Raw genomic sequence first — 22396 nt, forward strand, 5'->3', positions numbered from 1 at the left:
CAATGTTATTCAATCTGTATGTTGAGCAAGTAATAGAGAGAACTGAGGACAGATCTGGAAATTAAAGGTCAGCGAGAAGAAATAAAAACTTTAAGTTTTGCGAAAGACATTGTTATTCTGTCAGAGACAGCAAACGACTTAGAAATTTAGTTGACCGTAATGGATAGTGTCTTGAATAAAAAGTGTAATATGAATATTAAAAAAAGTCAAACGAAGTTAATGGAATGTAGTCAGACTTTGTTAGATGATGGTAAGGCAGCAGAATAGCAAATATAAATTTAATTGTTACTAAATATTTTCAAGGTGTGGAAATGTTCCTTCTGTTTAGTTATGCATCGTTATCTTATTGTATCTCTCTTCCTCTGTTTCCTTCTATCTATGCTAGAGCGTGCCGGACTTGTGTGTGTGGCCAAGTCGCGTCATTGACATGTGTTTGCCTGCTTGATACATTGCTCAGAAGGATTGAATTTAAGTGGCCAGCCCAACGTTTAGTTAAATGATCTAATGATTATCATGTTAATATTGGGCAACGGATAATGTGGGGGAGGGCTCAAACAACCAAATGGGTAAGTCAGTAAAGACCACGCTCTATCAAGATCTGTAAGGACACCAATTTGTTGGCAACATTGCTCTCTCATAGGACTGGGGTTTTTAATGGTCATTAAATTCATAACATTGCTCTCGATACAGGACTGGGTTTGTAATGACCATTAAATCCATGACATCCAGTTTATAGATCATTTATTGTCTAGATCCCAGAAATTTTACAAACTTAATAGGACATTTATTGTCTATATTCCCCAAAACATTACAAATTTAATTATTGCAGCAAACAAGATCAAGTCAAATATCTTCTATTTTTGTCTCACACTGAATGTGCTTAAACTAACAGGCATTTCGTTTCTGCTTAAGCTCTGGGAAAGAGGATGGGACTACGTTGCTGCCCTTGTGGTCCATCTACTAGACAGCGATCGAAATTCGCACCCAAGATTACTACTAGGACCGAATAACAAAAATCCTCTTTGGCGGAAAAACGGGGAACAAAGCAGACACAAACATCTCCCATATTCACAAAAGAACGCAAATTCTTAAAAATAAAACATCCTGTCAAATATCGCACTCGCAAATAATCAATTAACAGCACACATAAGCATCTTCACCTTAATTAATTTCCAAGAACGAACTGTAGCTCGCTATTAGTGCAATTCAGCACCATGTGGGTGACCGACACCAACAGTTAATTTCTTTGTACTCACTCTTCTGTTTGTTCCTTGCTTTCCGTACTATACAATCACTGACACTCTCAACCTATTCTTTATCAAAGTAGTTAGGATGTGCTGCTTGCAAATGGGGGTTAAGGAGGAACCGTGAACAAAATTTATGAGACAGCCTAGAAAAATTTTACGTCACACGCTTAGAACCTTAAGTATGTCACACACGCATCTTCCACCAGGTTTCACACGGAATCGTCATCCAAAATTACTCATCAGCCGTTACGACCACGTGTTAACTAGGTGGGGTGAGGCCCCATGTTACTTTAACATTGCAAAAAAAGTGCTGCTTCTGAAAGTGAAACTATACGATTTTTTTTAGAGCTATTGCTGCTCTTGTGTGCTGAAAGCACCAAGTGATTTCAGCGCTATAAAGGGATAACGCAAGCCCCATGCTCGCCTCTGCAAAAAGAAACCCTAACTGAAAACTTCAACTGTAAAGGCAAAATTTCTAAAAAAAAATGAATGAATAGTCGGTACGACACGCTAACCGTTTCAATCCTGAAAAAGAGCCGATTAGTAACAATGTAAAACATAATACCTCGTCCCAAGATGAAACTGGCGGCAAAGACGGAGATTGCCCTCGATTCCGTCCGCTCAGTTCAGCCGCTACCCCAAGAGTGACCATCATGGCGGCCCTCAACGGCCGTTCCCATACATGGAGGGGAGGGGTACGTGTTACCAACCTCAGACTGCCCCATGGCAAACAGGTGCATCATCTCTGTCTTTACTCCACGCTTAGGTTGCCCAAACTTAATCAACCCAAGGCAACGTAGTAGGATTAGGGAAAGGAAGTGCTTTTATGTAATTATGAACTGAATTAAATAAACAGGTAGTGTACTTCTTCACTCGAGATATCATACTATTTAAACTAAAAAGAATGTTGAACGTATATTCAATATAATGCAACAAAAAACTAATTGTAAGAAGATGGAACAAACTGTTCCCTCTCAGTGTTTGTCTGGAATGCAGCCTTTTGTGGAAGTGAAACGTGGACAATGAGCACTTCAGACAAGAAGATTGTAGCTTATGAAATGTTGTGCTACAGAAGAATGCCACGGATAGGATTAGTAGATATAGTAACTAAGGCGGAGATAAAGAATCGAACTGGGAAAAAAGATCACAAAAAGTAACTAAAAGAAACGACAAAAAAACACACCCAGAAGCAACAGGAAATAGTCAAATCGGATAATGGAGGGAAGTGTGGAGGGTAAGAATTGTAGACGGTGACCAAAACATGAACTCAGGAAGCAGATCCGATGGATACAGATTGCAGTAGTTACGCAGAGATGAAGAGGCTTGCATAGGATAATCTAGTGATGAGAGCTACATCAAACCAGTCTTAAGACTGAGGTCCAAAAGAACAACAAAACAAACAATGGGGTTTGGTCAGTGAAGAAAATGCACATAACACAGGCACATGTATACATAGGCGACATAGAAGGAATGACTATTTTACCCAAGTTGACTCTGTGTGACATTTGTGCTGTTTGTGGTCGAATGGTTCATTATATGCGATCCTCTTTTAATGCAACTGTTGACATATCGTTAGCAACGACCTGTCAGGGAAAGTATTTTGAATACTCTTATGTAATTTATCTCTATGTGGAGTACTTTTATAACAAATGGTTGAACAGTTAAAATCACTTACAATTAAAATTAAAGAAACGAAATTAATAAGTAGGCAAATGAGCTGTGTAGTAAAAATTCCGATGACATGAAGCATTACTTACCTGGTTGACGGTGAACGACTGAATCGTCCCCTTCCTTGACTGGCAAACATGACTTGAGTTCACCGTTGACCCAACAGGCTTTTATTATTCGGCTGCTGGAGAAAAACGATGGGAAAGGACAGGTGCAGACGCCGCCACCACATACGCACTCAAGCCGTACATTACCTGTAGATATCATTATAGCGGTTAACATATTACGTAAGTTTGAGGATCAGTGGTTGGTGCTTGGAAACTGAAAGACGCAACAAGAGCTGGGACGTGACAAGTACATGTATGATTTACTAGAAGAAAATTCAATGTGACAAAAAAATTAATTCCAGTAAGTCCAACTAAGTTTTCTTGTAAAGCGCTATGTCAGAGGGGAAATGAAAGTGAGACGGAGAGGAAAAGAGAGGTGAACAGGAAAAGAAAGAGAATAGTGAGGGATAGGAGAAGAAAGAGAGAAAGTCTTTATCCTCACCGTCAAGAGATGTTATCGACAGCGGATTTGAGGCACTGCAAATGGCTTAAGTCAAGCGCCGCCAGGAGCACGACCGCTGGGTCTCGTAGTCTCGGCCGACACCCGCTTGGCGCTAGGCGAGTGGCTGCAGTACCGCCTTGTGTAGTGCAGAAAATTCGTAGTTACAAACCATGTCTAGCTTCCATACGTACACCGACCCTGTCCGCCACCTTGAATTGCTGGCAGTCGCTCTGCTCCCGACGAACAGCTTATGTGTTCGTATCAAGAACGGACCCTTTAGTGGCCACGAGAGATTACTCAGTCGTCTTTGCAGTCCAGATTATAACAACCAATTATGGATCGCATGGTTATAGATCTGCACCAACAGCTCTTCACTCCAGTAACAACAGTTTGCGGCCCAAGAGCAGCAGCACAATGAACGGCAGACCATTCTCCTCCAGCTCCTTTCTCAGCAGCAACAATCACATCACTTGGTAGCCACAGCTACGTTTCCATTGCGGTTACCTGCCTTCAACCAGTAGTCATAGAGCTGGGAAGCATATCTCCGCCGTTTCGAAATGTACTGTTTTGCTTATAGCGTTGCTGCTTTGCTTTTATTTTCTAGTCGTCGTTTGTACAAAGTGGTTCAGAAATAGCAGACGCTCTCGTACGCTATTGATTTGTATTTGGGTCTGTTAACCCAATACCACCGTCAGCAGATACACTTGTCACGACAAGGGTCTACTCTAGTCTTCACCGTGTGTGGAATTTCACGAGCCAGAACTATAAAGTTTCGTATGGGCAACCATTGCTTCGAGATATGGCGCTCTGTTGACAGGGAGGCCCCCACCTACGGCTTTGAAAACGATGGTAATGTTTGTTAAGAGCTCTTTTTTCTTTTTTAGTCGTCAGTCTTGTGACTAGTTTGATGCGGCCCGTTGCGTTTCCCTCTCCTGTGCCATCCTCTTCATCTCAGAGTACCACTTGCAACCCTCTTCCACAGTTATGTGCTTGACGTATTCCAATCTCTGTCTTCCTCTACCGTTTTTATTCCCTTCCGCTCTCTCTTGTACCAAGGAAGCTATTCCCTGATGTATTAACAGATGTCATATGATCTGTGCCTTCTTCTTGTCAACGATTTCCATATATTCCTTTCCTCTCCAGCAACAGCCTGGCAGCAGTGGATACAGCGTTTCCCGTCAGATCAAGGAAGTTAAGCGCTGTCGGGCGTGGCCGGCACTTGGATGGGTGACCATCCGGGCCGCCATGTGCTGTTGCCATTTTTCGGGGTACACTCAGCCTCGTGATGCCAATTGAGGAGCTACTCGGCCCAATAGTAGCGGCTCCGGTCAAAGAAAACCATCGTAGCGACCGGGAGAACGGTGTGCTGACCTCACGCCCCTCCTGTCCGCATCCTCAGCGGAGGATGACATGGCGGTCGGATGGTCCCCATGGGCCACTTGTTGCCTGAAGAAGGAGTGCTTTCCTCTCCGATTCTGCGGAGAATCTCCTCATTCCTCCCCTTATCAGTCCACCTAACATTCGTCTGTAGCACCATAACTCAAATGCTTCTTCGATTCTCTTCGTTTCCTGTTCTCGCACTGTCCATGTTTCACTACCATACGATGTTGAGCTTCAAACTTATATTCTCAGATATTTCTTCCTCAAAATAAGGCTTATGGACTTCCTGGAATTTTTTTTTGGCACATTTATTTTCCTTCTAGTGAATCGTACATGTACTTCTCACGTCACAACACTTGTCACGTACATCCCCAGAAATTTATTCCTCAAATTAAGGCTTATGTTTGATAATAGTAGACTTCTCATGGCCAGGAATGCCCTTTTGACATCGATTATTTTTGATGTCCTTCTCGCTCTGTGTGTCATAGGTTATTTTGCTGCCTAGGTAGCAGAATTCCTTAAGTTCATCTACTTCGTGACCGTCAATCTTGATATCAAGTGTCTCGCTTCTCTCATTTATGTTACTTCTCATTACTTTCATCTTTCTTCGATTTACTCTCAATTTATATTCTTTACTCATTACACTGTTCATTCCAATCAGCAGATCCTGCAATTCTTATTCGCCAACAATGAGGATAGCAATGTCATCAGCGAATCTTTTCATAGAAATCCTCTCACACTGAATATTTAATTCCAGTCTGAACCCTTCCTTTATTTCCATCATTACTTCTTCTATGTATAGAGTGGACAGTTCCAGTGAGAGACTACGTCCCTGTCTTACACCCTCTTCAATCCGATCACTTCGCTCTTGTTCTTCCACCTTTATTATTCCCTCATACTTGAATATTAGCCGTCTCTCCCTGTAGCTTACCCCTATTTTCCTCAGAATTTCGAACACCTTGCACTATTTGACACTGGCCAGTAAATCCTATGAAAGTGTTTTGATTTTTCTTTAGTCTTGCTGCAAATATCAACCTCAATGTCAGAACTGCTGCTCTGCCGCTTTTACCTTTTCTAAAGCCAAATTGATCGTTATCTGGCAATCCTCAATTTTATTTTCTATTCTTCTGTGTATTATTCTTGTCAGCAACTTGAATGCATGAGCTGCTAAGTTCACTGTGCGATAATTCTCACACTTTCCGGCTCTTGCAGTCTTCGGCAGTTTGTCGATGAAGCCTTTCCGTCAGTCAGATGGTGTATCGCCAGTTCCATGTATTCTACACACCTACGTGAATAGTCGTTTTGTTGCCACTTCCCCTAATGATTTTAGAAATTCTGATGGCATTATATCTGTCACTTCTGCCTTATTTGATCATAAGTCTTCCGAAGCTCTTTTAAATTCCGATTCTAGTACTGGATCCTCTGTCTGTTCTACAGGGTGTTACAAAAAGGTACTGCCAAACTTTCAGGAAACATTCCTCACACACAAATAAATAAAAGATGTTATGTGGACATGTGTCCGGAAACGCTTAATTTACATGTTAGAGCTCATTTTAGTTTTGTCAGTATGTACAGTACCTCCTCGATTCACCGCCAGTTGGCCCAATTGAAGGAAGGTAATGTTGACTTCGGTGCTTGTGTTGACATGCGACTCATTGCTCTACAGTACTAGCATCAAGCACATCAGTACGTAGCATCAACAGGTTAGTGTTCATCACGAACGTGCTATTGCACTCAGTGCAATGTTTACAAATGCGGAGTTGGCAGATGCCCATTTGATGTTTGGATTAGCACGGGGCAATAGCCGTGGCGCGGTACGTTTGTATCGAGACAGATTTCCAGAACGAAGGTGTCCCGACAGGAAGACGTTCGAAGTAATTGATCGGCGTCTTAGGGAGCACTGAACATTCCAGCCTATGACTCGCGACTGGGGAAGACCTAGAACGACGAGGACACCTGCAATGGACCAGACAATTCTTCTTCCAGTTGACGATAACCCTAATGTCAGTGTCAGAGAAGTTGCTGCTGTACAAGGTAACGTTGACCACGTCACTGTACGGAGAGTACTACGGGAGAACCAGTTGTTTCCGTACCATGTACAGCGTGTGGAGGCACTATCAGCAGCTGATTGGCCTCCACGGGTACACTTCTGCGAATAGTTCATCCAACAATGTGTCAATCCTCATTTCAGTGCAAATGTTCTCTTTGCGGATGAGGCTTCATTCCAACGTGATCAGATTGTAAATTTTCACAATCAACATGTGTGGGCTGACGAGAATCCGCAAGCAATTGTCCAATCACGTCATCAACACAGATTTTCTGTGAACGTTTGGGCAGGCATTGTTGGTGATGTCTTGATTGAGTTCCATGTTCTTCCACATACGTTCAATGGAGCACGTTATCATGATTTCATACGGGATCCTCTACCTGTGCAGCTAGAACATGCGCCTTTACAAGTACGACACATCATGTGGTTCATGCACGATGGAGTTCCTGCCCATTTCAGTCGAAGTGTTCATACGCTTCTCAAGAACAGATTCGGTGACCGATGGATTGGTAGAGATGGACCAATTCCATGGCCTCCACGCTCTCCTGACTACAACCCTCTTGACTTTCATTTATGGGGGCATTTGAAAGCTCTTGTCTACGCAATCCCGGTACCAAATGTAGAGACTCTTCGTGCTCGTACTGTGGACGGCTGTGATACAATACGCCATTCTCCAGGGCTGCATCAGCGCATCAGGGGTTCCATGTGACGGAGGGTGGATGCATGTACCCTCGATAACGGAGGACATTTTGAACATTTCCTGTATCAAAGTGTTTGTAGTCACGCTGGTACATTCTGTTGCTGTGTGTTTGTATTCCATGATTATTGTGATTTGTAATAAAATGAGCTCTAACATGGAATGTAAGCGTTTCCGGACACATGTCCACATAACATATTTTCTTTCTTTGTGTGTGACGAATGTTTCCTGAAAATTTGGCCGTATCTTTTTGTAACACCCTGTATGTCGATTCCTGTCTCTTCTTCTATAACTTCATACAGGCCTTCCCCTCAAAGAGGCCTTCAATGTACTCTTTCCGCCTATCCGTTCTCTCTCCTCTGCATTTAACATTGGAATTCCCATTGTGCTTGTAATGTTATTACCATTGCTTTTAATTTCACCTAAGGTTGTTTTATCTTTTCTGTACATTGAGTGAGTCCTTCCCACAACCATTCGGTTTCGATTTCTTCACATTTTTCATGCAGGCGTTTCACCTTAGCATCCCTGCACTTCCTATTTACTACATTATTATGCGACTCGTATTTCTGTGTTCCCGAATTTCCCTTAACATTTTTTTACTTCCTTCTTTCACAGAACAACTGAAGTATTTCTTCTGTTACCAGTGGTTTCTTGGTATTTACCTTCTTTGTAAATACATTTTTTTTCAACTTCTGAGATTGCCGTTTTTCCAGATATGTCCATTCCTCCTCAACTCAGCTACTTACTGAGCTATTCGATATAGCAGTATCTACAGCCTTAGAGAACTTCAAGCGATTCAGTGCACAAAGAAGTGGGATACGGAAGGCCCGAAGAATGAAGAGTTACGCTTTCTGACTAGTCTCTTAAATTTCATCCTACTCTTCATCGCTACTAATTTGCCATCTGAGTCTGTGTCTGCTCCTGGGTAAGCCTTACAATACAGTATATGAGTTTGGAATATGTGCCTGACCATGAAGTAAACTAAGTGAAATATTCCCGTATTTCCCGGCCTTGTCCAAGTATAGTTTCTCCTCTTCTGATGCTTGCACAGAGCATTTCTCATTACTATCTGAAATTTATTGCGTAATTCAATTAGTCTTTCTCCTCTCTCGTTCCTAGTTGCTGCTGTTGTGGTCTTCAGTCCAGAGACTGGTTTGATGCAGCTCTCCATGCTACTCTATCCTGTGCAAGCTTCTTCATCTCTCAGTACCTACCGCAACCTACATCCTTCTGAATCTGTTTAGTGTATTCCTCTCTTGGTCTCCCTCTACGATTTTTACCCTCCACACTGCCCTCCAATGCTAAATTGGTGATCACTTGAAGCCTCAGAATATGCCCTACCAACCGATCCCTTCTTCTGGTCAAGTTGTGCCACAAACTCCTCTTCTCCCTAATTCTATTCAATACCTCCTCATTAGTTTTTTGATCTACCCATCTAATCTTCAGCATTCTTCTGTAGCACCACATTTCAAAGGCTTCTATCCTCTTCTTGTCTAAACTATTTATCGTCCTCGTTTTACTTCCATACATGGCTACATTCCATACAAATACTTTAAGAAAAGACTTGCTGACCCTTAAATCTATACTCGATGTTAACAAATTTCTCTTCTTTAGAAACACTTTCCTTGCCATTGCCAGTTTACATTTTATATCCTCTCTACTTCGACCATCATCAATTATTTTGCTACCCAAATAGCAAACGTCATTTACTACTTTCAGCGTCTCAGTTCCTAATCACCCGATTGAATTCGACTACATTCCATTATTCGCGTTTTGCTTTTGTTGATGTTTACCTTATATCCTTCTTTCAAGACACTGACCATTCCGTTCAGCTGTTCTTCCAGGTCCTTTGCTGTCTCTGACAGAATTACAATGTCATCGGCGAACCTCAAAGTTTTTATTTTTTCTCCATGGATTTTAATTCCAACTCCGAATTTTTCTTTTCTTTCCTTTACTGCTTGCTCAATATACAGATTGAATAACATCAGGGAGAGGCTACAACCCTGTCTCACTCCCTTCCCAACCACTGCTTCCCTTTCATGTCCCTCGACTCTTATAACTGCCATCTGGTATCTGTAAAAATTGTAAATAGCCTTTCGCTCCCTGCGTTTTACCCCTGCCACCTTCAGGATTTGAAAGAGTGTATTCCAGTCAACATTGTCAAAAGCTTTCTCTGAGTCTACAAATGCTAGAAACGTAGGTTTGCCTTTCCTTAATCTATTTTCTAAGATAAGTCGTAAGGTCAGTATTGCCTCACGTGTTCGAACATTTCTAATGAATCCAAACTGATCTTCCCCGAGGTCGGCTTCTACCAGTTTTTCCATTCCAATGTAAAGAATTCGTGTTAGTATTTTTCAGCCATGGCTTATTAAACTGATAGTTAGGTAATTTTCACATCTGTGACCATCTGATTTCTTTGGGATTGGAATTATTATATTCTTGTTGAAGTCTGAGGGTATTTCACCTATCTCATACATCTTGCTCACTAGATGGTATGGTTTTGTTAGGCCTGGCTCTCCCAAGGCTGTCAGTAGTTGTAATGGAAAGTTGTCTACTCCTGGGGCCTTGTTTCGATTTAGGTCTTTCAGTGCTCTGTCAAACTCTTCACGCAGTATCATATCTTCTAATTCCTCTTCATCTCCTTAAATCACTAGGTTACACACTGGTGAGGTGGCGCAGTTGTTAGCACACTGGACTCGCATTCACGACGACAGTTCAATGGGGCATCCGACCATCCTGATTTAGGTTTTCCACGGTTTCCCTAAATCGCTTCAGGCAAATGCTAGGATGGTTTCTTTGATAGGGCACAGCTGACTTACTTTCCCATCGTTTCCTAACCTGATGAGACCAATGACCTAGCAGTTTGGTCTCCTCCCCCAAATCAACCCCAACCCCAACTAGAGTACAGCAAAAATTGCAACAAATTGCCCTATCACCATTCCACAAAACTGTAACATATAGCCACTGTCAAAGCAAAAATGTGAAAAATTACACCACACACTGCTATATTACATCAAAATAACTCTGCATCGCCATTGTTGCACAAGATTTTTAAAAAAACTGGCCCTTATATCACTGAATAACCAGTTAAGACTTGTGCTGGCTAACTGTGACTTACTCCAGCAAGTATAAGTGAATAGTCAGGAAGTTGAGGCTTCATTAGGTTTGATTCCATTCGAATAATTGTGTCCCTTGACTACGATTTAATACAAGAAAAAAAGAGTTAAGTACCGGTCGTACTACGATTTGTATTTTATTGCATATCTAGATTTTAACTAACAGCATAGCTATGATCCCTGCTACAAATTCAAAAATAACATAGGAATTAAACATTGCAAAACCTCACTAACCAAGAACCATGTGACTGTTGTATAAAACGCAAATTGCATAATTACATTCCATTATAGGCAGTCATGGAGATTCAATATTGTTGTAACGACAGATATGCCAATATAACTTTGGAATGCACAAGTATCAGTCAAACTGAGGCTGCTCTTTACAGACCCATAAATCTCAGTTACACCATGTTTCATTGCATGCACCCTCTATTTCCATAATCCATATATAAAAGTAAGGTGAGCTAATATTTTTTATAAATAAGAATAATATGTATTCACATATTACTTACAGTGAAATATAATTTTGTCTGGAGACATATGTATTAAAACAAGTATTGTGAGAAATATTTCACTGCATTCAGTCCATTATTATGAAGTACATTAAAATATATAAAAAAGCTTTGTATTCCACAAAATATTGAAACAGGAGAAACAAACTGGCATAAACATGAAAACTGTTTATTCCTTACTTTACTTTATTATTTAAAATATAATATATAATCACCAATAAGAATGTATGCAGACACTATTTAATGAAATTCTGAATAAGTGTCACTGCTGTTAAGCAGGCGAGAAATACAACAAAATGTTTTAATATGTCTTTTTAGCAAATTTTAAAAAACACAAACAGGCTACATTGACTTAAGAAGCTACATTATAATGTGTACAGACTGTAAATATTGCAAAGACAACTTACATTTTTAGTTGTAAAGATGATATTACGACTGATGCTGATCTTCTTTCTGTCTTAAGTAGATACATGTCAAGATAAGTTTCAACAAGCAAAACACTTCAGTGATATCCATTAAGTCATATGCACACGTCAGTACTCTATTTGTGATGTCACATGTAACACTCACTTTACTATGATGTGATTATAATGTCACATACAGGTCACTGACCATATCCATGTGATGTCACAATCCAAGTGGAACATTACATATTGACTGGCTGTTTCATTTTAATTTCTGGTCACCTACTGCATTGATTGTGATGTCATGTGGGTAAGGTCAGTGAACTGTGAGATATGATACTATGATGTCATAATACAGGGGACTTAACATTTACTACTGACATACGCAAGTGATGCCACAAATCTGACTAAGAATGTTGAAACAGATATAGACTTGCTGGTATTAGTAATTCTCATCTTGTTGACCAATCGCTTTTCTTTGGAACAAGTCACAGCTTTCCAGAGGATGTATCAACTAGCTTATTTGGCGATGTTTCAGACAATTTCTTATAATTTTGTGCAACAGTGGTGACATATGGGAAACGTTTCTGTATTCTAGCGATATATGGGGTAATTTCTTACAACTTTTTTTCAGTTTCATGTGACCATGATGCTTTATGGGCAATTTGTTGGAATTTTGCTGTAACATATTAATGTATGCAATAATTTGTTGTCATTTTAACTGTAATACAGGGATGTATGCACAAACTGGTACGTTTCTATTGTAGCATTGACGATGTATGAGAAAATATCTTACAATTTTATTTGATGCATATCTGTAACCAAATATGTATTGAGGGCTATCCAGTAGCTGATACCCACTGGAAAGTGATGACACATTCACTGTCAGCTTCTGATATGATCACCCTACTTGATATCCAGTAGCTCACTCACACTGTCAGGTTGTGGTACATATGCTGTCAGTTTCTAGTGTTATAGCACACTTACAACATTCAGGGTGTTAAAATAAAGTTTTAAAATGCGGTAGCTGACATCCACTGCTGTCAGTTTCTGGTGTTACAATACTGTTTTAGGATATCAAGATATTACTCATAAAATTCTAGAGACAATGACTTCATTAAGATGTAGTGTAACTGGTAAAAGGCCAAGGAGAGTGCATCTAACATATCTCATTATATCAAAAACTGTCATGAAAAAAGATATTATACTACTATTACTTCTACTATTAGCGCTTCTATCACTCTAGCGTTTGATAAAAATTCAGAATGTGCGAAAAATGGTAAAAACCAAATGATTTTCCCATCCATTGAGAAAAGAACAAGGCAGGCCTACAAAAGTGTGGAACCCACATGGTTTTGGAAACATAGTGATATATAGCGCATTTTGTCACGTTTTCATATAACATGAGGTAGTTTGATACGGTTTTTCTATTACATGGTGATGTATGGAGGGCAAGATGCCAGGTACCCTCTACTGTCTATAATATGGTATAACTGACATAGTAGAAGGATGTTTCTAAGTTGCAGGACTCAGAGATTTTACAGGCAATGTGTCCATGTGCTAGGGATATTTTGGGTGATAGGATAGCAAGAGCCTTAGTGTAAGTGTGTATGTTAGCGAGACTTCACCAATAACTGTGTAAAAGAGCGGTGTTTACTCATGAAGTGGAAAGTTAATAGTGTCATATTTCTGGCTTGAATAAACAAGAATTGAACAATTTGGAGAAGATAACAGATTTCATATTGCAATGTACTCATTTTGTGTACTGGTTATAGAAGTAGAGGTGGCAGCTTCAATTTTTGTAAAAGGCATTAAACTAGATGATAGGTCATGAATAACATTCATGTGGACTTCTTGTGCCTTTGGGATTTAGAAGATGAAATGTATCAGACTGTGGGATTTTGGTATGTAGACTAAGGTAGAGTGTGTGATCCTCTTATGAATGGGTGTCTTTACGTTAGCATGACACCAAGTGTTTCCCTGTCACAAGTGTTTTAGTATGTATTATATACTGTATGTCCAAAAGGGAAATGGATAGCTTAAAGTTAGGTGTAGTGACGATTAGTTGGGTGGCAGGTGGGAACAGAACTTCTGGTCAAGGGATGTAAGTACAAATCAAAAAGGGGTAATGCAGGAGTAGGTTTAATAATGAATAAAAGATAGGAATGGAGATAAGCTTCTGTGAACGGCATAGCGAACGCATTATTACAGTCAAGATAGACACGAAGACCACAACACTACAATAGTTCAACATTATATGCCAAATGGCTCCGCAGCTGAGGAGGAGGTTGAGGAAATGTCTGATGAGATAAAAGAAATTATTCAGGTAGTTAAGGGAGACGAGAATTTAATAGTTATGGGTGGCTGGAATTCGACAATAGGAAAAGGTAGAGAAGGAAAAGTATTAGATGGATATGGTCTGGGGGAAAGGAATGAAGCCTGCTAGTAGAATTTTGCACAAAGCTTAATTTAATCATAGATAACACTTGGTTTACGAATCATAAAAGATGGTCATGCATGTGGAAGAGACCAGGAGACACCTGAAGTTTTCAGATTGATTATACAATGGTAAGACAGAGATTCCGGAACCAGGTTTTAAACTGTAAGACATTTCCAGGGGAATATGTGGACTCTGACCACAATTTATTGATTATGAATTCCAGATCAAAGCTGAAATACTGCAAAAAGGCAGGATTTCAAAGAGATGGGACCTGAATAAACTGAAAGAACCAGAGGTTGTAGAGAGTTTCAGAGAGAGCATTGAGAACCACTTACAAGAACAGGGGAAATAAATACAGTAGAAGAAGGATGGGTAGCTTTGAGAGATGAAATAGTGAAGGCAGCAGAGGATCAAGTGGTTAAAAAGACGAAAGCTAGTAGAAATTCTTGGGTAACACAAGAGATATTGAATTTAATCGATGAAAGGAGAAATTACAGAAATGCAAGAAATGAAGCAGGTGAAAGGCAATATAAACGTCCAAAAATGAGATCAACAGGAAGTGCAAAATGGCTAAGCAGTAATGGCTAGAGAACAAATGTAAGGATGTAGAAGCATATATCACTAGCGGTAAGGTGTATTCCGTCTACAGGAAAATGAAAGAGACCTTTGGAAAAAAGAGAACCACCTGTATGAATATCAAGAGCTCTGATGGAACACTAGTCCTAAGCAAAGAAGGGAAAGTAGAAAGGTGGAATGAGTATATAGAGGCTATATACAAGGGCGATGTACCTGATGGCAATATTATTTAAGTGGAAGACGACATAGATGAAGATGAGAAGGGAGATAAGATACTGTGCGAAGAATTTGTCAAAGAACCGAAAGACCAAAGTCGAAACAAGGCCACAGGAATAGACAACATTCCGTTGGAGCTACTGATAGACTTGGGAGAGCCAGCTATGACAAAACTCTTCCTCTTCGTGAGCAACATGTATGAGACAGGCGAAGAATCCTCACACTTCGAGAAGAATATAATAATTCCAAATCCAAAACTAAGTCACAGTTTCAAAATACTAAACGAATCATTTACAGAAGAATGGAAAACCTGGTAGAAGCCTACCTCAGGGAAGATCAGTTTTGATTCTCGAGAAATGTAGGAACACACGAAGCAATATCGACTCCGTGACTTCTCACAGCAGATAGGTTAAGGAAAGGCAAACCTACAGGGAGAGAAAGACTATTTACAATTTGTGCAAAAACCAGATGGGTGTTGTAAGAACTGAGAGGCACGAAAAGGGAAGGAATGGTTGAGAAGGGAGTGAGACAGGAAGACAGCCTATCCCCAGTGTTATTCAGTCTGTATACTCAGAAAGCAGTGAAGAAAGTGAAAGAAAAATTTGAATTAATAATTAAAACCCAGGGAGAAAAAATAAAACCTTTGAGGTTTCCTGATGACGTTGTAAATCTTCCAGAGACACCAAAGGACTTGGAAGAGCAGTTGAACGGAATGCAACGTGTCTTGAAAAAGAGGATATAAAATGAACATCAACAAAAGCAAAACGATTGTAATGGAATGTAGTAGAATTAAGGACACAGGAATTAGATTAGGAAATGAGACACTTAAAGTAGTAGATGAGGTTAGCTACCTGGGAAGCAAAATAACTCATGATGGTCGAAGTAGGGAGGATATAAAATGTCGACTGGCAATGGGAAGACAAACGTTTCAGTACAAGAGAAATTTGTTAACATAGAGTGTAGATTAAAGTGTGAGGAAGTCCTTTCTGAAAGATTTTTGTTCGGAGTGTAGCCATCCATGTAAGTGAAAGGCGGACAGCAAATGTCATTCTCAATGTAGAGAAGTCTTCCGAAGTAAGAGTGATTTCACGTGTGCACGCAGGGGAGTGTCGCAGGACCGATGCTATTAACAATATATATACATGACCTTGTGGATAACATCAGAAGTTCACTGAGGCTTTTTGCGGATGATGCTGCTGTATATCGAGACGTTGTAACAATAGAAAATTGTACTGAAATGCAGCAGGATCTGCAATGAATTGACTAATGGTGCAGGGAATGGCAATCGAATCTCAATATAGACAAGTGTAATGTGCTGCGAATACATAGAAAGAAAGATCCTTTATCATTTAGCTACAATATAGCAGGTCAGCAACTGGAAGCAGTTCATTCCATAAATTATCTGGGAGTAGGCATTAGGAGTGATTTAAAATAGAATGACCATATAATTGAAGCTGGTCTACGAAAACTGGTATTTGCTTTCTCAGTCAGAAATTAAAAAAAAAATTTTCCAGCAATTTTTGAAATTCAGTCCCTGAGGAGATAAAATGGAGAATTTTTTTGAAAATAAATCATTATTAAAGAACTACTAAAGCGGTTTCAAAACCACAGCAATGAAAATTAGTACCTGACTTTTCGGACTTTTACGTATTTTTGGAAATTCAACCCCTTCAGTGAGTGAAATAAGGGATGGAACGTTTTGTGAAATTATTCATTGCAATAGCGTTTACGAAGCTAAATCTATGAAAATTGGTATTTGGCATCTCTGGTAAAAATAAAAAAATACGTGTTCTGTTGTTTTCGTAAATTCAAATCCCAAGAGCGTGAAACAGGCGATTAAAAATTTTAAGAAAATATTCACTATACTAAAAAAAGTTAAATCCATGAACGTTGGTATTTCAATTCTTGGTTAGATGTAAGAAATGTGTGTTAGAGGTTGGAAGTTTCTATGGAAATTTTACCGCAGAAACGCAAAAGGCATGATTAACAAAAATATTGGACTCCAATTACCAGAATCGCATTGTAGTTACAAGTATATTCGGAAAAGACCATACTTTAGAAACCATAATTAGCGTGAAAAGTTTACAAGATGTTGCAATTTATGAACTAAACCAAAGAAATCTATTTAAAAATGACCACGACAATCTTTGTCAGAATTGCATGGAAAGGAATGGCTCAACGATAAATTTTCAGTAGGCTATGATTATAAAATTATTTGTGACGTAATTGCCACACAAACGTGACCGAAGCAGCAGGCGCTAAGCTGGTACTCTATACCTGAACAAGCGGTACAGTACACGTGTTTTTAGCAGAAAAATATTTTCGATCATGCAAGTGATTTCACAGCGGTTGTAATTTCCTCAGTCTCATGATTTATTTTTAATTGTCTTTTTTTAAAATGATTATACAGTGGGGATGCTGCCTTCCTAACTCGCCCTCTCGTTCTTCTCGTATTAATGGTAGTGGTGGTGGTTATGGTGGTTAGTGTTTAACGTCCCGTCGACAACGAGATCATTAGAGACGGAGCGCAAGCTCGGGTTAGGGAAGGATGGGGAAGGAAATCGGCCGTGCCCTTTCAGAGGAACCATCCCGGCATTTGCATGAAACGAGTTAGGGAAATCACAGAAAACGTAAATCAGGATGGCTTGAGACGGGATTGACACGTCGTCCTCCCGAATGCGGGTCCAGTGTGCTAACCACTGCGCCACCTCGCTCGGTCTCTCGTATTAGGTAAGGAAACTTAACACGGTGTTGTGTTAAGTATACAATAAACATTACAACTTCCGTCTAAGAAGATGAACGTCGTATTTAGTTATTTGAATCCCATAATGAAGGGCCCTTTGAACAACTTCTGTAACTTGACTCATTTTTCTTGATGTACTAATATTTTGTAAAAACCCTGTATTGTAAAACAAACGAAAAAGTTGTAAACTCAGAGCCCTTATTCGCCTTCAGAATGAATTCCATTGGCTACAATTGTCTTATGGTAATGTTCAGAGATTTGGTGCATCTTATTAGTGAAAGCTTGGGAAAGGATGATGTGTTAGCGGCATTCAAGATTTTCTGTATAGGGAAATATGAAGCAGACAGCTGTAAATGCGACCGCAATGGGTGCCTACCATACTGCTGGTGGAAAACTGGCAAATGGTCTCAAGTTTATTTACGACCATAATACACTACTGGCCATTAAAATTGCTACACCACGAAGATGACGTGCTACAGTTGCAAAATGTAACCAACAGGAAGAAGATGCTGTGATATGCAAATGATTAGCTTTTCAGAGCATTCACACAAGGTTGGCGCTGGTGCGATACCTAAAACGTGCTGACATGAGGAAAGTTTCCAACCGATTTCTCGTACACAAACAGCAGTTAACCGGTGTTGCCTGGTGAAACGTTGTTGTGATGCCTCCTGTAAGGAGGGGAAATGCGTACCATCACGTTTCCGAGTTTGATATTTGATAAAGGTCGGATTGTAGACTATCGCGATTGCGGTTTATCGTATCGCGACGTTGCTGCTCGGCTTGGTCGAGATCCAATGACAACAGAATATGAAATCGGTGGTTTCAGGAGGGTAATACGGAAAGAAGTGCTGGAACCCAACGGCTTCGTATCACTAGCAGTTGAGATGACAGGCACCTTATCCGCATGGCTGTAACGGATCGTGCAGCCACGTCTCGATCCTTGAGGCAACAGATGGGGACGTTTGCAAGACAACAACCATCTGCACGAACAGTTTGACGACGTTTACAGCAGCATGGACTATCAATCAGCTCCCAGATCATAGCTTCGGTTACCCTTGACGCTGCATCACAGACAGAAACGCCTGTGATGTTGTACTCAACGACGAACCTGGGTGCTCAAATAAGAAAGCCATTTTTTCGGATTAATCCAGGTTCTGTTTACAGCATCATGATGGTCGCATCCGTGTTTGGCGACATTGGGGTTGAACGCACATTGGAAGCGTGTATTCGTCTTCGCCATACTGGTGTATCACCCGGCGTGGTGGTCTGGGGTGCTATTTGTTACATGTCTCGGTCACCTCTTGTTGGCATTGACGTCACCTTGAAGGGTGGACGCTACATTTCAGATGTGTTGCGACCAGTGGCTATACCCTTCATTTAAGCATTTCAGCATGATAATGCACGACCGCATGTTCCATGTCCTGTACGGGCCTCTCTGGATACAGAAAATGTTCGACTGCTGCCCTGGCCAGCACATTCTCCAGATCTCTCACCAAATGGAAAAGTCTGGCGAATGATGGCCGAGAAACTGGCTCGTCACAATACGACAGTCACTACGCTTGATGAACTGTGGTATCGTGTTTCAAGCTGCATGGGCAGCTGTACCTGTACACACCATCCAAGCTCTGTCTGACTCAATGCCCAGGCGCATCAAGGCCGTTATTACGGCGAGAGGTGGTTGTTCTGGGTACTGATTTCTCAGGACATATGCACCCAAATTGTGTGAAAATGTGATCACATGTCAATTCTAGTATAATATATTTGTCCAATGAGTAACCGTTTATCATCTACATTTCTCCTTGGTGTAGCAATTTTAATGGCCAGTAGTGTAGGTAGTTTGCTGATGTGGACATCTTTGTCATCAAGTATGCTGATGTGACAAACTTAATGACGGAAGTAAGATCCGCATGATGTGTCACTACCAAATAACATAGCTCGATCTTGGCCCATACACTGAAAGAACTGCTACAATGTACTGCAAAAGGTTACCGAAAAAATATATAAAAAGACGAACAGGAATGACACTTTTATTCAAAGATAATAATTACATTAACGTCACCACGGTTTATGATGATCCACTGGAAATAAGAAATGCGGGACATGGATGTGTTTTTTTTTTCACGGACACAATAGCATGCTCTGTAACGTGCTCCCATACTGGCCACAAGTTTGGTAGGATTTCTTATGGTAGGACAGTTGGCAAGTCCTGGATGGTCGTTGGTGCATGTGGATGCGCTGTAGTACGTGTCGCTAACACATTCTACACATGCTCGATGAGATTTAAGTCGGGAGGAAGGGCAGGGCAGGCCATTCGCTGGGTGTCCTTTTGATTCCAAGAGCTCGTCCACCTGCACTTTTCGATTCTGTCATCCTTAAAAAATGAAGTAAAGGCCGAATCCTACCTTGAAAGGCACTCACCTGGAAGGCATAGTGTCACAATAACTTTGACTGGCGCATGTACCGAGTTCAAAGATCTGGACGTCAGTTCGCCCATTCAGTATTGTGCCTCCCCACATCATAGCACCTGCACCACGAAAACGATCATGTTCGACAGTGTTCAGGGTTCATCACGTATTCTCACGGCTCGACGTATGAGAGTACGTCCAGAATCAATACTCACACTCAATCTGATCATCCGAGATCATTTCGCGACCCCAACTGTCGTTGGGCGAGTCCTGATGCTGTCAGCACTATCACGGCAAACGGTGCAGTCGATGTGCAGGTGTCAACGGACAACCATCCCCACGCTGTCTCTGTCCCATTGTGGAGGGTGAAATTGCTTGCCTTGGTGTCCTGTTAAAAGTGGTTAAAACTGGAGGCCTGTTTGATGTGACTCCCTTCATGCCTGTAGCACAGTGTAGCCCTCTTTTACTGCCGCAGTTCACCGTCATGAACGATCTCCTAACCTCCGGGAAACGTGCTCTGGGTTTGGAACGCTCCCAATGAACGTGGAACAATGCTATGAGGAGTAGGAAACTCCTGGGCCCTGCAGTCGTCGCACTTCGTCCTCTTTCCAGTTTTCCGATGCTTCCTTCCCGTGTGAGGTCATACAGATGTGTTGTAACGAGAATATCGCTACAATGCACCACATCTGCTCACAGATTGACGCACACCTTCGATTCACGCTGACGTCGCACTATCTGACGTCCAACTTTCTGTGCAAGGTTGGAAAACCTCCTGCAACATGCTCCCACATTTTGTTGATCCCAACGAGTAGTCAGAGTTTAAAAGAGCTTTGGAGGATTTCAGATAAGATCAGGCAGAAAGGACAGATAACATTCCATGACAATTTCCAAAATTGGCAACAAAACGACAACTCACGTTGGTGTGTTGAATATATGAGTCTGGCGACATACCATCTGACTTTGTGAAAAGTATCATCTACACGATTACGAAGACTGCAAGAGCTGACAAGTGCGCGAATTATCGCACAATCAGCTTAACAGCTCAAGCATCCACGTTGCTGACGAGAATAATATACACAAGAATGGAAAGGAAAATTGAGGATGTGTTAGATGCTGATCAGTTTGGGTTTAGGAAAGATAAAGGCACAAGGGAGTCAATTCTGACGTCGCGGTTGATAATGGAAGCAAGAATAAAGAAAAATCAAGACACATTCAAAGAGTTTGTTGGCCTGGAAAAAGCGTTCGACAATGTAAAATTGTGAAAGATGTTCGAAATTCTGAGAAAAATAGGGGTAATTTATAGGGAGAGACAGGTAACACAATATGTACAAGAACCAAGAGGGAATGTGAGCCGTGTTCATTCCGTTTATTGTCTGTCATCTTCTCTTACGGTACTGCCGCCTTGTTTTCTTATTCCATTTACTGTCGTCGCTATCTTCCTGTCTGACCTGCCCGTGAGTGACAGCAGCAGCCCTTGTCGATAAGTGCACTGTCGCACCATCTCTGGAGCGACCAATAGTACCTCCGGGTCGTCGTGTGTTTGGAGTTGAGTTGGTAGCTCAGTCGGGGCACAACAGCAGTGTGTCGGCGGCGGAGCGCCACTGAGGTGCGGACAGCAGTGCTCGCCGACCGCTGGCGACACACATGAACTGTCCGACGGAAGGAGATTGGAGCGGGACGAGCGTTGGTTGGTCGTTCGTTTGGTCGTTTCATCGGGTGACGTGTATTTGGTCTTTTGACCGTTTTTGGGCCTCGTCACTTGGTCAACCTGCCGGACGTGGATCGGTTCCTTCCTTGCGCAGAGATGTCGTGGTCAACGGGCAAGAGTTACCTCTATATGGATGGGTCCAAGGCAGGGTTCCCGGGTTGCCATGTCTCCGAGTTCCGAACGGACATGGAGTTGAGTCGGGTTGGAGCTGAAGTCAGCTTAGAACAGCCAAGACTCGCCCGACCGTTGCTGACACAAGTAACTCAAGTGGAAACCACCTGGGTTGGTCGTTTGGTCGGTTGTCTCATCGGACAACGTATATTTGATCGCCGACCGCTCGTGGAAACTCTCTTCGTCTTTGTTGTTCCACAGTGATTGCTTTCACGATTGTTCGGGTTCTTGTGCAAGTGTGTTTACGTGGGACCGTGTGTAGTTTCTGTGATTTCCACTGAGCAGATGAATGCTGCCTGTGTACTGGAGTAGTCAGTCAGTCAGTTGAAGTAGAGAAGCGAGGAAGCGAGTGTATCGGGTGGAAGGGAATTGATTAGGCAGTTGGTTGGTTCCTCAGCCTTCCCTAGGTCGTGTTGCCACACGATTGTTCAGTGTTATGCTTGGCTGCCTATGTCATGTAAACTATGGTTAGGGGTCCCCCCCCCCCCCCCCCCCAGGGCGACCCTCTGAACACTTC

At 41.4% G+C, this 22396-nt stretch overlaps 1 protein-coding gene across 1 annotated transcript in view; it reads right to left on the reverse strand.

Moving 5' to 3' along the window:
- The window catches only part of LOC126285058 (coagulation factor IX-like), a 284637-nt gene that overhangs the window by 161623 nt on the left and 100618 nt on the right, over positions 1-22396 (reverse strand). The window contains exon 5 of the mRNA XM_049984381.1: positions 3005-3169. Within this exon, the coding sequence (XP_049840338.1) occupies positions 3005-3169 (165 nt within the window). The remainder of the gene's footprint in view (positions 1-3004; positions 3170-22396) is intronic.

This window comes from Schistocerca gregaria, chromosome 1 (genome assembly GCF_023897955.1).
Source record: "Schistocerca gregaria isolate iqSchGreg1 chromosome 1, iqSchGreg1.2, whole genome shotgun sequence".
NCBI classification, from domain to species: Eukaryota; Metazoa; Arthropoda; class Insecta; order Orthoptera; family Acrididae; genus Schistocerca; species Schistocerca gregaria.